Source organism: Mustelus asterias, chromosome 9 (assembly GCF_964213995.1).
Source record: "Mustelus asterias chromosome 9, sMusAst1.hap1.1, whole genome shotgun sequence".
Lineage (NCBI taxonomy): Eukaryota > Metazoa > Chordata > Chondrichthyes > Carcharhiniformes > Triakidae > Mustelus > Mustelus asterias.
Genome location: NC_135809.1, coordinates 96,409,317 through 96,424,381, shown reverse-complemented (window position 1 = coordinate 96,424,381; position 15,065 = coordinate 96,409,317). Strand labels below are relative to the sequence as shown.

Sequence of the window (15,065 nt, the reverse complement as noted above, 5' to 3'; positions counted from 1 at the left end):
CCAATTTTGGATACGTAACTTTATGAAGGATATCAAGGCCTTGGAGAAGGTGCAAAGAGATCTACCTTAATGATAAAACTGATAAAAACTTAAGTTATGTGGCAAAACGAGTGATGTTTGGATTTTTCTCCTTGGAGCAGGGAACATTAAGGGGAAATTTAATCAAAGTACTCAAGATTCTGAGGAGTTTCTATAGTGTAAATAAGAGGAAAGAACTTTCCCTGTTAGGGGAGCCAATAAACAAAGGACACAGATTTAAGATCATTGGCAAAATAACAAGAGGATAGATTTTTTTCTTATTCGTTCGTGGGACATGGACATCACTGGCTGGCCGACATTTATTGTCCATCCCTAGTTGCCCTTGGAGGGCAGTTAAGAGTCAACCACGTTGCTGTGGTTCTGGAGTCACATGTAGCCCAGACCAGATTTCCTTCCCCAAAAGGACATTGGGTTTTTCCAACAATCGACAATGGTTTCATGGTCATCATTAGATTCTTAATTCTAGATTTTTTTTAAAAATTGAATTCAAATTCCACCATCTGCCGTGGCAGGAATCAAACCCGGATCCCCAGAACATTAGCTGAGTTTCTGGATTAATAGTCTCATGATAATACAACTAGGCCAGCACCCCCCAAAGATACAAAAGTTTTTAACCCAGCAAGTTGTCATGATCTGGAAGTCGCTGCCTGAAAGGGCGGAGGAAGTGGGTTCAATACCAACTTTCAAAGATCTATTGGGTATTTCATTGAAAAGGAAATCTTTGAAGGACTGCAGGAAAGTAGGATTGATTCAATAGCTTTTCAATGTGCTGACACCTCCACAGTGGACCAAATGGCCTCTGTGCTGTATAATTCCATGATGTAACATCAATGCTTTACGCAAAATGTTTTCCAACTGTCACCATACCGAAGGCCACAGTTCTTGTTTAACAATGTAGAAAGAAAGTTTTGCATTTACAACATTTCGCATTTACATTTCATCATATCCCAAAAGTGCTTTGTGTACAATTAATTCCTTTGAGGTAGAACAACTGTTGTCACGATGCAGCCAGCATTTGCTACCATTTTGTACACACAATCTTGTGACTAACCAGTTTTTTATTTGAAAGAATTGAACACCTGAGTTAATGGATGGCACAGCGGTTAGCACAGTGGTTAACACCAGGGACCCGGGTTCAATTCCGGCCTCAGGTGACTGTCTGTGTGGAGTATGCACGTTCTCCCCATGTCTGCGTTGGTTCACTCCGGGTGCTCCGGTTTCCTCCCACAGTCCAAAAATGTGCGGGTTAGGTTGATTGGCCTTGCTAAATTGCCCCTTAGTGTCAGGGGGACTAGCAGTGTAAATACGTGGGGTTACGGGAATAGGGCCTGGTTGGAATTGTTGGCGGTGCAGGCTCGATGTCTCGAATGGCCTCCTCCTGCATTGTAGGGATTCTATGAGCTGCCACGCACACTAGTGCAGAAGGTTATGTTCTTTACAGGCTGGAGTTCGGATGCCTTGTTGAGAAAAAAATGAAGGAAACTTCACTTTGTATCTGAGCCTTTTATACTTGATGCAGGAATAGTTATGCGGACTCTCAGCTAACACTAATATCATTCATCTTGATAAATAGAAAAAAATTGTGCTAAAGCCTAATGTAAATATTTAATAATTTCCCTTTCTTTCATTCTCAGCTGCAGTTGAACATTATAATAAAGGATATTGAAGAACTGGAGCCAACACGTGGACCAAGAGCTGTCAAGCTTATTAATTTTATATATTAATTTTTGTTTACCTATAAATCAGTTATTCTTGCTTATATCATCACTGTTATGTCTTTCCCTCTGATACTGCAGTAGTTTTAGCCCAGTATATGTAATTGAAGAATAGAACCAGTTCTCTAAATGGTTGTGCCATTGACACATGTCAAAAACCTGCCCCGAAAACCTCCAGCCGCTGCAAGTGAATGAAGTTTTGGCTGAGCGCCAAATCCTCTGTTCTCGCTGGCAGCAGGGCGGCCACTGACGAGATTGGAGAATCCCGTCCCAGGGCGGAGTAACTGTAATTCAATAGACCCCCATCTGATTCCAGTTCAGTGAAGTCAAGGCTCCTCAATTAGATAAACCAGGAGCATTGTTTTCCTATAGGTACCAGATCTGGTTGCAAGATGGGGATAAGAAAACATCAGTAAACACCAAACATTAATTTCTGCCCTGGAACAGTAGAACTCTATAACAAGCACATGCCCCACAACAAAAAAAACGCTTTAATGTTGTGAGGGTTGCCACTGAACAGTTAAATCCTTTTTAACAAATGCCTATGCAGCACGAACATTTTAAATCTAACTTCATATGAGCCAATATATTAATGCAATGGATGCAAAGCTTGAGCAGCATTGGAATACCTCCCTCTCACTCTCCTGCCTAAGTGCATGTTAGATAACTTCACACCCACCCAATTTACGTTCCATGCTTTGTGTTAATACAGTTTGTTCAGGATGACTGGTTTACTGGCATCAGAATATCCATAAGAGGCTCTCCCTTCCTTCAGTCCTCTGCATGCAAAAACTTGGTCAAACAATAAATATTTTAAAGCAAGCAAAAAAGTTAGCAAAATTCTGCGGATGCTGGATTCTGAAACAAGAACAGAGGATGCTGGAAAAGCTCAGCAGGTCTGTCAACATCTAGCAGGAGAGAAACACAGTTAACGGCTGGAATTTCACTGCCACGCCCGCCCCGTAATCGGGCACGGCTCCCAGAACAGAATTCTCCATTGGCCTCGGGTGGGATTTTACGAGCCTCACCCGAGCAAGGTCGTAAAATACCGGCCTACGTTTCAGACTCTTCTTCAGAAAATATTATAAAGCAATTCAGTGGCCCAGATTATTCTTCAATTTGCATAATTGTTTCAGTGCATTTGTTATCCTTTAACTCTTTCTCACCCGCATGAATTAGATTTGGCTTTGAGCTCTCACGAGACCCCATACTTTACAGGGTTATTACAGCACAGAAGGTGGTCATTCAGCCCATCAGATCTGTGCAGTGTGCAGTTTCCTGAAGAAAATGGGAGTAATCAAACGTGGCTCGTAGCAAAATTAACAATAAATAACGAAAGCAATATTCAGAGAGCACTCTCAGCAATCGGCTGACAAGATTCGGAGAGGATGAGAATAAAACTAGTGTACTGGAGTGCCTGACATCAATCCAGAAGATTCAGAGAGGTATCCATCTACCTGATAAAAGGGTTTGGTCCAATTTGAAAATTGTGGGAATATGTGGTGAAATGGGAGCTGGCATCTAAAAAATGTCTACATTATTAGTGTTACTCTATTACAATGGAATATATGTATATATGAAAAACAGGCAAGAAGCAAAATAATTTGTAAATTCATATGCCATTTTAGGGATTTGGTTCATAGTGTTGATCTTGCACCTTCTCTCCATTCAGAATCATTGTTGGTTTATTGCCCACTTGTGAGTATGAGTTGGGTTTCAATAAACAGCAGACAGTACCAATTATAACTCAGTTATATTACAGTTTTCATTGGAGAACAGTTTAGACTTTGTTACAATGTCTACTGTATTGTGCAACTTAGTTGTGAAATTGCCTAAATTGAATAGCAGATCATCTTGTATGGGTGAGAGAGATAATTCCACTTATTCCAGCTCATCCAGATAAAAAGAACCAAACTTCCACCGTTTTAGAATCTTCCATGACATTTTTCCTTTTACTATTATATCTGGACATCGATTGCATGTGTTGATTATTCTTTCTGTGAAAAACTTACTTGTATTAATCTTAAATGTGCCTTTCACAAACTTGAATCTCTGCCAACTTGTCCTGTTGTGGAGATGCCGGCGTTGGACTGGGGTAAACACAATAAGAAGTCTCACAACACCAGGTTAAAGTCCAACAGGTTTATTTGGTAGCAAACGCCACTAGCTTTCGGAGCGCTGCTCCTTTGTCAAGTGAGTGGGAGATCTGTTCACAAACAGGGCATATAAAGACACAAACTCAGTTTACAGAATAATGATTGGAATGCAAGTCTTACAGGTAATCAAGTCTTAAAGGTACAGACAATGTGAGTGGAGAGAGCATTAAGCACAGGTTAAAGAGATGTGTATTGTCTCTAGACAGGACAGTTAGTGAGATTTTGGAGGCCAGGCAAGTCGTGGGGGTTACAGATAGTGTGACATGAACCCAAGATCCTGGTTGAGGCCGTCCTCATGTGTGCGGAACTTGGCTATCAGTCTCTGCTCAGCAACTCTGCGTTGTGTGTCGTGAAGGCCGCCATGGAGAACACTTACCCGAAGATCAGAGGCCGAATGCCCGTGACCGCTGAAGTGTTCCCCAACAGGAAGAGAACAGTCTTGCCTGGTGATTGTCGAGTGGTGTTCATTCATCCGTTGACGTAACGTCTGCATGGTTTCCCCAATGTACCATGCCTCAGGACATCCTTTCCTGCAGCATATCAGGTAGACAACGTTGGCCGAGTTGCAAGAGTATGTACCGTGTACCTGGTGGATGGTGTTCTCACGTGAGATGATGGCATCCGTGTTGATGATCCGACACGTCTTGCAGAGGTTGCTGTGGCAGGGTTGTGTGGTGTCGTGGTCACTGTTCTCCTGAAGGCTGGGTATTTTGCTGCGGACAATGGTCTGTTTGATGTTGTGCGGTTGTTTGAAGGCAAGAAGTGGGGGTGTGGGGATGGCCTTGGTGAGATGTTCGTCTTCATCAATGACATGTTGAAGGCTCCGGAGGAGATGTCGTAGCTTCTCCGCTCCGGGGAAGTACTGGACGACGAAGGGTACTCTGTCCACCGTGTCCCGTGTTTGTCTTCTGAGGAGGTCGGTGCGGTTTTTCACTGTGGCGCGTCGGAACTGTCGATCGATGAGTCGAGCGCCATATCCTGTTCTTATGAGGGCATCTTTCAGCATCTGGAGGTGTCTGTTGCGATCCTCCTCATCTGAGCAGATCCTAAGTATACGGAAGGCTTGTCCTTAGGGGATGGCTTCTTTAACGTGTTTAGGGTGGAAGCTGGAGAAGTGGAGCATCATGAGGTTATCTGTGGGCTTGCGGTACAGTGAGGTGCTGAGGTGACCGTCCTTAATGGAGATGCGTGTGTCCAAGAATGCAACCAATTCCGGAGAGTGGTCCATGGTGAGTCTGATGGTGGGATGGAACTTGTTGATGTCATCATATAGTTGTTTCAGTGATTATTCACCATGAGTCCAAAGGAAGAAAATGTCATTGATGTATCTTGTGTATGGCATCGGTTGAAGGTCCTGTGCGGTGAAGAAGTTTTGTTCGAATCTGTGCATGAAGATGTTGGCATATTGAGGTGCGAATTTGGTCCCCATGGCTGTTCCATGTGTCTGGATGAAGAACTGGTTGTTGAAGGTGAAGACATTGTGGTCCAGGATGAAGCGGATGAGTTGTAAAATTGCATCTGGAAACTGGCAGTTGTCGGCGTTGAGTACTGAGGCCATTGCAGCAATGCCATTATCATGGGGGATGCTGGTGTAGAGTGCCGAGACATCCATTGTCTTTATGTGCCCTGTTTGTGAACAGATCTCCCACACACCTGACGAAGGAACAGCGCTCCGAAAGCTAGTGGCGTTTGCTACCAAATTAACTTGTCCTATCACAGTTTAACTTGAACTTTTGCTCCAGATTTAACTTTCCATGTCTACTTATTAACACTTGCAATTCTTTATCAAGTCCCTTCTTGGTTAACTGCATAGCTCAAGCTTTTCCTCATTATTGTTTGAGGCTGCATTGTCCAGTGAGTTGCCCGGAAGCTTTTAAAATTTCATCCTATGAGCAATCCTTGAGCTATCAGTATATGAAAAGCCTGCAACCCTTGTGTTTAAACAGCCACCAACTCATTAATGACTTGGAGGAACAGAGAGCCATATACAAGTTTTATGAAGACATGATTGGGTGGCACAGTAAGTAAGGTAGATGGATGCAGAAAGTTGCAAAGGAATATTGATTGATTAAGTACAGAAGTCATAAAGCTAAACAGATCTTTAAAGAATGTTGGCTATTATTTCAAGGAGGCTGGAATATAAAAGGGTGACCCAGTTGTATAAAGTTCTGGTTGAATGCTGGTTTTAGTTCCAGGCACTACACCTCAGGAAAGATTTTTTGACTTTTGAGGAGGTGTAGTGCCAAATCACTGGAACGATATCTCAGTTAAAGGGGTTAACTTAGAGGGCAGATTGCACAGACTAGACTTGTAGCCTTGGGTATGGAAGATTAAGGGATGATCCAATTGATTAAAGGATTTGACAGGGTAGGTAGACACTATTCGCTCTGGTGGAGAAGTTCAAAACAAGAGAGCATAACCACAACACTGGAGCTGGGCTGTCCATGGAGGATGGAAGAAAGCACTTAATCACACAGGGGTTGTGAAAGTCTGCCACACTCCCCTTCAAATTACCATAAGTCGTAGGAGCAGAATTAGGCCACTGACGTTTGGTAAGTGGAAAAATTGAAAACTTGAGGTCCAGAGTTTTGTTTGGTGAGTTTATTAAGAGGATAAATGGGGAAGAAATTTGTTTGTGCAGTTGCTATGCAGACTTATGTCAATTCCCCGGAGGCAGGCAGTGCTGACTGCATGGCTTTCTTCATTGATGATATGCTCCTGGGAATTTGACAGAAGTCTGCCTGAGTAGCACTAACCAATTTCTCTGTGTACTAAAGGTGAGTGGAATTGTGGTGCAGATCAGCTGTAATTGAATTGAAAGGTGGGACAGACATGATTGGCTGAATGGACTACTCCTGCTTCTATAAGTCTAAAGCTGATGTTTGTTTAACTCCATTGGGGTGTGACATGATCATATTTGGCCATAATGTCCACAAGTAACTTGCCGGTGCCAACTGTCTAGTTAGACATGAAGAGATGCTTCAGGCCAACTGGAAGCCATGCAGCCATTCTCCAGCCTGTAGTCTTTAGTAAGAAAAGCAAGAGAAAACATTGTTTTATGAAAATCCAGAGACTTGTTGTTTTAACATTTAATTGTAATGCAGTATCCTGTTTTACTATGAAACTGAGCTTGTATTGCTGTTTGCTACTGTTGTGCACATAATGTCTGTTTGGGGGGGGAAAAAATTGGATTTTCAATAACTATTGACATTTTTTATTAAATGTAATGTTTGACCTAATGTGCTGTGGTCCTGCTCTTATTATTTACAATCAAACAGTCTAACTTTGCACTGAATGGAATTTGCACAACAGAATCGGTTGGTCAATTCGGATACTTGTCTGGTCTAAACTGGTTTGAAAAAGATTTTTTTAAAAACCTGACTGTGTAATAATCTGTCTGACTTGTGGTATTTGAGTGACACCTTGTGGCCTCACTGTTCCAGTATGGTCTCTACAGCGAACAACGCACCTTGGCATTGTGGCAGAGAAGTAACTCCCTGGATGGAATTTTCCCATTCCGCTCGCCAGGGGAATCGTAGCGGGCAGGGACAATGCAAAAGTGCATTGACCTTGGGTGGGAATTTCCAGCCTTGCAGCAAGGGTGGCTGGAAAATCCCGCCTGCGTTAGTGGAATTACATATTTGCTGCTTTGATTTCCATTAGAAAATTCAGAAGCGAAGCAACATCTCAGGTGGCAGCTTCTATTGCTGATGATTGAATAGAGTTACTCAATGGATGGGACAGTGGTTAGCACTGCTGCCTCACAGCACCAGGGACTCAGGTTCAATTCCCGGCTTGGGTCACTGTCTGTGTGGAGTTTGCACATTCTCCCCGTGTCTGCGTGAGTTTCCTCCGGGTGCTCCGGTTTCCTCCCACAGTCCAAAGATGTGCGGGTTAGGTGGATTGGCCATGCTAAATTGCCCCTTAGCGTCAGGGGGACTGGCTAGGGTAAATACATGGGGTTATGGGTATAGGGCCTTGGTGGGATTGTGTTGGTGCAGACTCGATTGGCTGAATGGCCTCCTTCTGCACAGTAGGATTCTATGACCTCTATTACAACTTGCAACACAGAAGAAGGCTGTTTTGGCCTGTCATGCCTGTTCTCGTTTATTGAAAGGACAGTTGTGCTTAGTCCCATACGCCATCTTTTCATCCCACAGGGGCATTCCAGAGAGCAATGGAGAGTAGGGATTCAGGGTATTTCTCCCACAGTTCCTACTGGAAGAATTCAGAGGTCAGCAATTAACTAACTCAGCAATGTTCTTTTATGGACATCATAAGAAAGAAGAATATTATACTCAGCAATACCCAACAAATGAACATTAACACAACATTAATACTAAAGAGCCATTGCCGTTTCACAATGTAGCATAGATGACTCCGCATCTAGAGGAACAAGACCCTATCATGCAGCACCAAATTTCATGAATTTCACTTTTGTGTGCGGTATAAATTGAGATTGAATAGGCATAATGAACTCTGTCTGAACAATACTGGGAGTTGAGAGCCAAAGGTCAGTCGATGAAGTCAACCCCTGGTGTATTTATTCGTTACACAAAGGCCAGGATTCTCCAACCTCGTCTGGCTGGGATTCTCCAGTCCCGCTGCTGTGAATGGAGATTTGACCCATTTGAGCACCAAATTCTCCATTCTCGCTGACAGTCACTTCGGAGAATCCTGGCCAGATAATCTGATGATCTTTCAATCAAGTTGGATATACAAATACCTGATGATCTACTGATCAAGTTGGATAGCCACGAGCTTGTCAGATATAACCAAGATCTACTCTCTTTTTCTGACCCACTTGCATTGGACAATGGACACTTTTGTAGTCCAGGTGTGCAGTGACACCATCAATCACTACGGGTGCAGGTTTAGTACAAGCCAGCTGCACATAGACTCTCATCATTCTACCCTACAATAGCTCTCATCAGGTGAAGGAGCAGCGCTCCAAAAGCTCGTGATACCAAATAAACCTGTTGGGACTTTAACCTGGTGTTGTGAGACTTCTTACTGTGCCCACCTCAGTCCAACGCCGGCATCTCCACATCATGGCTACCACCGATATCGCAAACCACCGGCTCAAAATGGAGAGGATCGCCAAGAAGTGACTCACCTGATGAAGGAGCAGTGCTCCGCAAGCTCATGACACCAAATAAACCTGTTGGGTGTTAACCTGGTGTTGTGAGACTTCTTACTATACCAATGATGAGAACACCCTCAACTGCACCAGTCTTTTTATTTCCCATTTCCAACACACTTCTGAATGAGATTGCCAGGTCACTGCTGTACTGTAGGCAGTTTGGGTTTTTGAGCCTACACTCCATTAAGCTCAGAGCTGAAACTACCAAAACTTAAATGTTCTTACAGGCACGAGACAGGCAACTTTGATCCCCTCAACCTGGATCACAGTCTAAAAGATTATAAAGATGGGATGCTAATATAAAGTGATGCTGGCAAACAACATGTATGCTGTGTTAGAACAAAGAACAAAGAACAGTAAAGCACAGGAAACAGGCCCTTCGGCCCTCCAAGCCTGTGCCACTCCTTTGTCCAACTAGACCAATCGTTTGTATCCCTCCATTCCCAGCCTGCTCATGTGACTATCCAGGTAAGTCTTAAACGATGTCAGCGTGCCTGCCTCCACCACCCTACTTGGCAGCGCATTCCAGGCCCCCACCACCCTCTGTGTAAAAAACATCCCTCTGATATCTGAGTTATACTTCGCCCCTCTCACCTTGAGCCCGTGACCCCTCGTAATCGTCACCTCCGATCTGGGAAAAAGCTTCCCACTGTTCACCCTATCTATACCCTTCATAATCTTGTACACCTCTATTAGATCTCCCCTCATTCTCCGTCTTTCCAAGGAGAACAACCCCAGTCTACCCAATCTCTCCTCATAGCTAAGACCCTCCATACCAGGCAACATCCTGGTAAACCTTCTCTGCACTCTCTCTAACGCCTCCACGTCCTTCTGGTAGTGCGGCGACCAGAACTGGACGCAGTACTCCAAATGTGGCCTAACCAGCATTCTATACAGCTGCATCATCAGACTCCAGCTTTTATACTCTATACCCCGTCCTATAAAGGCAAGCATACCATATGCCTTCTTCACCACCTTCTCCACCTGTGTTGCCACCTTCAAGGATTTGTGGACTTGCACACCTAGGTCCCTCTGTGTTTCTATACTCCGGATGACTCTGCCATTTATTGTATAACTCCTCCCTACATTATTTCTTCCAAAATGCATCACTTCGCATTTATCCGGATTAAACTCCATCTGCCACCTCTCCGCCCAATTTTCCAGCCTATCTATATCCTGCTGTATTGCCCGACAATGCTCTTCGCTATCCGCAAGTCCAAGTGACAATGCCTCCTTAACCAGTTTGACACACTGGAATTAACCCAGTCGATTTCTCTTGTGCCAGTATTTAAACATCACGCTACTAACCTAAATGCACTCTTGTGCATCGTTATTGCTCTGACAAGAGCATATTTATGATTGGTTAAGGAATACTTATTATTTTTCAACCTTTACAAATACAATCCTTTTTTCCTTACCATTTGGTTAGACTATTACAACATGTAATGAAAGTTAATTCCAATTCTCCGGTGACAACTTGATGACACAGAATGGAAATCTCTACAAGTCTCTGGGATCCATGGGTTCAGCAGGTCAGACCTAAAAGCAAAGACAGAAATAATTACCCTTGTGTAAAATATGCAGTTGGTTCAGTTGCTTCAAAGCACAAAAAGTATTTGCAGAAGTTGTGTATTGGTCAGTAAAGCTCTATGCCAGCAATGGGGATAAGGCCTGGGTGGGATTGGTGTCAGTGCAGGCTCGATGGGCTGAATGGCCTCCTGCACTGTAGGGATTCTATGAATGTAAAGAGTAATATGGCAATTATATAATGGGGTGCATTTTTGAATTAATATTTAAAGCACAATATTGGGATAGAAATAAGTATGCTTTCCTCTGGTTTTGATCTGTGCAATATCTAACCAATAGGTGATTGATTCTTGACATCAGTGCCTAAAATGGAGTAGCAATCTATTTCCCAACACTGTCTCACACCATGATGAATGCAAAATTCACTGAATTAAGAAATAGGATTGAAATCATATTTTCCAATACTAATAATTACCTTAATGTATACATTATAAATCATTCCTGCTGCTTTAGGTTAACCCGGGTTAACCTTTTATTAAAATAGAAGAAAGCATGTTTCGGATAAAAATTGGAACATTAACAGCAGAAATTAGAGTCTCTACTGCATGACCCTATATGCATACTGCATGATTGACTTCTTGTGATAAAATTACCCATGTGAGTTAAACCACCCTGCATTTGCTGCAAAGTATTCTGGCACATATCTAGCTGTTCATAGAAACATAGAATCCCTACACTGCAGGAGGCCATTTGGCCCATCAAGCCCACACTGACCACAATCTCACCCAAGCCCTATTCCATAGCCTCACACATTTATCCTGCTAATCCCCTGATACAAAGGGGCAATTTAGCATGGCCAATCAACCTAACCCATACATCTTTGGACTGTGGGAGGAAACCGGAGCCCCCGGAGAAAACCCACGCTGACACAGGGAGAAAGTGCAAACTCCACACAGACAGTCACTCAAGGCTGGAAGTGAACCTGGGTCCCTGGCGCTGTGAGGCAGGAGTGCTAACCACTGTGCCACTGTGCTGCTGTTATACTGTGATTATATGAAGGCAAGAATGTATTCACAGAATACTGGTTGTGGATTATATTAGATGTAATATTGAATATCACAATGCAGTATGGTCCAAATGCAGAACATTGGGATGAAAGGGATGTAGGAATGTGATAGTGGTGTAATTTAATTTTCAGTAAAGCTAAGGATTTACTACAGGAAAGGACTCAACAGGACATTTTATAGAGATAAAACACAAAGCTCAGAATGAAATAAATCATACATACTGGCTGAAGTTGAAATTGCATTGTGTGATATAGGTAAAGAAGTTTTCTCTGAAATTCCTTTGTCGACTTCTTTTAAACATAGGTATTAAATTTAACGCTTTTGCTAAAATAGCAGAGAAACGTAATATGAATATATTAACATTTCTTTAATAATACACATCCCATCCTGTGTAATAAATCCTGACGGTTGTCAATATTTTTTCTGGAACAATCCCAGATGAATCAAGGAGTAGCTGAGTATTGGTTTATCGTAGAAACATTATCCTTTTAGAAATCATCGGGTTAGCTCCTAAGAAAGGACAGGATGACAGAGGGAGTTATCTGGGCTTTCGTCATCCCCATCTTCTTCTATTCATGTATTTTGCTGTAGACTGACTTCTAGGTAGTGTTAAATCAGGGAGGGTGAAGAAGATCCATGCTTCTGACATTGAAAGAGTTTCAGGATTTGTCCAATTCATCTATCTGTATTGTCTCTGGTGCATGAAGCCACATCAGTTAAACGAGTTAATATACTTTCATTTGTCTACACAATAATCACAGCACACCAAAATTATTTCATTGTGTACAGTGGCTTAGCCAGTGCATGAACTTTTTAACTATACGGTAGCAAATCAAGCATAGAATTTGCTTCAACAAATTTGCAATCGAAATTAGAACTTGGGAGTACAAATTCTACTGTCCCAATTGTGTTAATTGCCTTGTGATATTCCAAAATGGTGACCCAGATTTTGGGGTAGCAATGATGGCAAAACTGTCAGCTGTCACCATTACTGCTACTGTAGCAGTGACAGTAACTTACGGAATCCACAAATGCGCAGTTCAACATGGAAATCCAAAAATTGCTGTCAGTGATTCGACATTGCTCCAAAGGATGCACTGTTGAAGTCTCCCAGCCCCCATCCACATTGTCAGTCAATTAGAAATCAGTAAACTGACAATGCTATGCCCCTTTGTGCCACTACCCTCATTGTAAAAACCCTTGAAATATTTACAAACTGAGGTGCAACTGATATTTTTAAGGGCATACTAACTCCATAATTACTGCTGAACACATCCGCTGGTCCTAGCTAGTAAATTTTATATTTATGGAATTTCAAAAGTTTTAAGTTAATTTATTAGTGTCACAAGTAGGCTTATATTAACATTGCAATGAAATGGCTCCATTATGTTTTTTAAAAAGTTCACATATTATAAATAATTATTTATAAGTCTGTTTTTGGTATTTCAACATCCAACTCAATGAACCATACTTTTCCCTCTCTGTAACATTTAATTAGAAGTGAAGGATAAATCATTTTACTTTCTGGTTTATAGTCTGTTGGAATCCTTCATTCTGATTGTCTGCTTACGAGCTTGATTACATCACTGTCATTGGATGCCTTTTGACTTGGCACCCAATTCAAACAAAAAGTTGGGATAAGGAAAATCTACGCAACAGATTGCTAAATCTTAGTGGGCAACTTTCTTCAAGATCAGTGGCCATGTCATCAATTTCCCACCGATCATGAAATCCAGGCCATTAGGTGCTTTATTCAAGTTATTATTAATAATAAAGATGAGTATTTTGAAAATACAACCTATTAGCTTTGGAAAGAGCAATGGCAGGCTAAAGTTCCAGCTTCCTCAGTTACTACACAATGAGAAGAGTCATCCGGACTTGAAGTGTTAACTCTGTTTCTCTCTCCACAGATGCTGCCAGACCTGCTGAGTTCTGTTTATATTATGTATTATACATAATACTTGTTTTTTTAGGCGAAAGACAATTCCTGAAATTTAAATCTTTCAGTTTGGATCCCGGTGAGAGGTGGATTTCAGCTGAGGCTATCTCACCAGCCTTTGTCATAATTATAGAAGCTTCAATGCAGAAGGGGGCCATTTGGCCCATTGAGCCTGCACCGACAACAATCCCACCCAGGTCCCATCCCCGTAACGCCACATTTTTATAGTCCTAATCCCCCTGACACTAAGGGGCAATTTATCATGGCCAATAAACCTAACTCACACATCTTTGGAGTATGGAAGGAAAATGGAGTGCCCAGAGAAACCCACGCAGACACAGGGAGAATGTGCAAACTCCACACTGTCATCCGAGGCCAGAATTGAACCTGGGTCCCTGGCGCTGTGAGGCAGCAGTGCTAACCACTGTGCCACCGTGCCACCCCTGTGTGGAATTCTTTATCATTATCCAGTGATTGCTATTGGAAAATATGTGTGGCTGTCAGGGGCATGACTTCCTTTGTGTGTTAGGTGCACCATAAAATATTAAATGTGTTTAGAAAGAATAGTGTTACAACTTAATTATACATAACACACAGAAGAAATCGTCACTCCAGTTGAATGTTTAGTTGTGATACCCCAATGGTCACATAGACTGCCAACACTTACTGTTTTGAATCATGGGCGTCTCGCCATCCTACCCCATTATCGTATCACAAAGTAAATGGGAGTAAGTTATTACAGTGTTGTACTAAGCTGCGAAGTTTCATTTAAACCTTCAAGACAGTTTCTTTATGCCTCTCATAAACCCAATCATCAGCTTCTACCACTGAAGTTCCTTCATCTATTGACATTCTTGGTCCTGCTTCTGTCTGGAAATTGCCGACATACTCTAACTCCAGCTAACTGGAAGGTCCTCTCTTCGCTCCTCCTCCCAGAGAATTCCTTCCTGCTGGTTTATAAATACTCTTGCTGTTTTCAGGCTACGGACTAAAATGTAGGAAATCTCTCCCACCCAATAGCTCTGGCATGTAAGCAACACTGAATAATGTAAGTCAGCTTTGAATTGTAATCAAGCATTTGGAAGAACAATAAGGGAGATGTTTGTGTCGTGGTAAGGTCCCTGAACTAATAATCCAAAGGCCCAGGCATGTTTGTTCAAATTCCACCATGGCAGCTGGTGGAATTTAAGGGCGGCATGGTGACACAGTGGTTAGCACGGCTGCCTCACAGCACCATGGACACGGAATCGATTCTGGCCTTGGATGACTGTCTGTGTGGAGTTTGCATAATCTCCCTGTGTCCGCATGCATTTCCTCCCGGTGCTCCGGATTCCTCCCACAGTCCAAAGATGTGCAGCTAGGTGAATTGGCCATGGTAAATTGTTGCTTAGTGTCCCAAGGTATGTAGGTTAGATGGATTAGCAATGGTAAATGTGTGGGGTTACAGGGATAGGGCAGGGCAGAGGGCCTAGGTAAGAT

The 15,065-nt window shown here is 42.6% G+C and overlaps 2 protein-coding genes across 4 annotated transcripts in view; one reads left to right on the top strand and one right to left on the bottom strand.

Annotated features, from left to right (window-relative positions):
- The window catches only part of lsp1a (lymphocyte specific protein 1 a), a 343,993-nt gene extending 336,844 nt beyond the window's left edge, over positions 1–7,149 (top strand). For both annotated transcript variants that reach the window (XM_078220601.1, XM_078220602.1), the window contains exon 14: positions 1,674–7,149. In XM_078220601.1, the coding sequence (XP_078076727.1) occupies positions 1,674–1,705 (32 nt within the window). In that variant the 3' untranslated portion in view covers positions 1,706–7,149. The remainder of the gene's footprint in view (positions 1–1,673) is intronic.
- Positions 1–15,065, bottom strand: part of prr33 (proline rich 33) — a 45,860-nt gene that overhangs the window by 3,954 nt on the left and 26,841 nt on the right. For both annotated transcript variants that reach the window (XM_078220600.1, XM_078220599.1), the window contains one exon: positions 10,472–10,592. In XM_078220600.1, coding sequence (XP_078076726.1) covers positions 10,472–10,474 — 3 coding nt within the window. In that variant the 5' untranslated portion in view covers positions 10,475–10,592. The remainder of the gene's footprint in view (positions 1–10,471; positions 10,593–15,065) is intronic.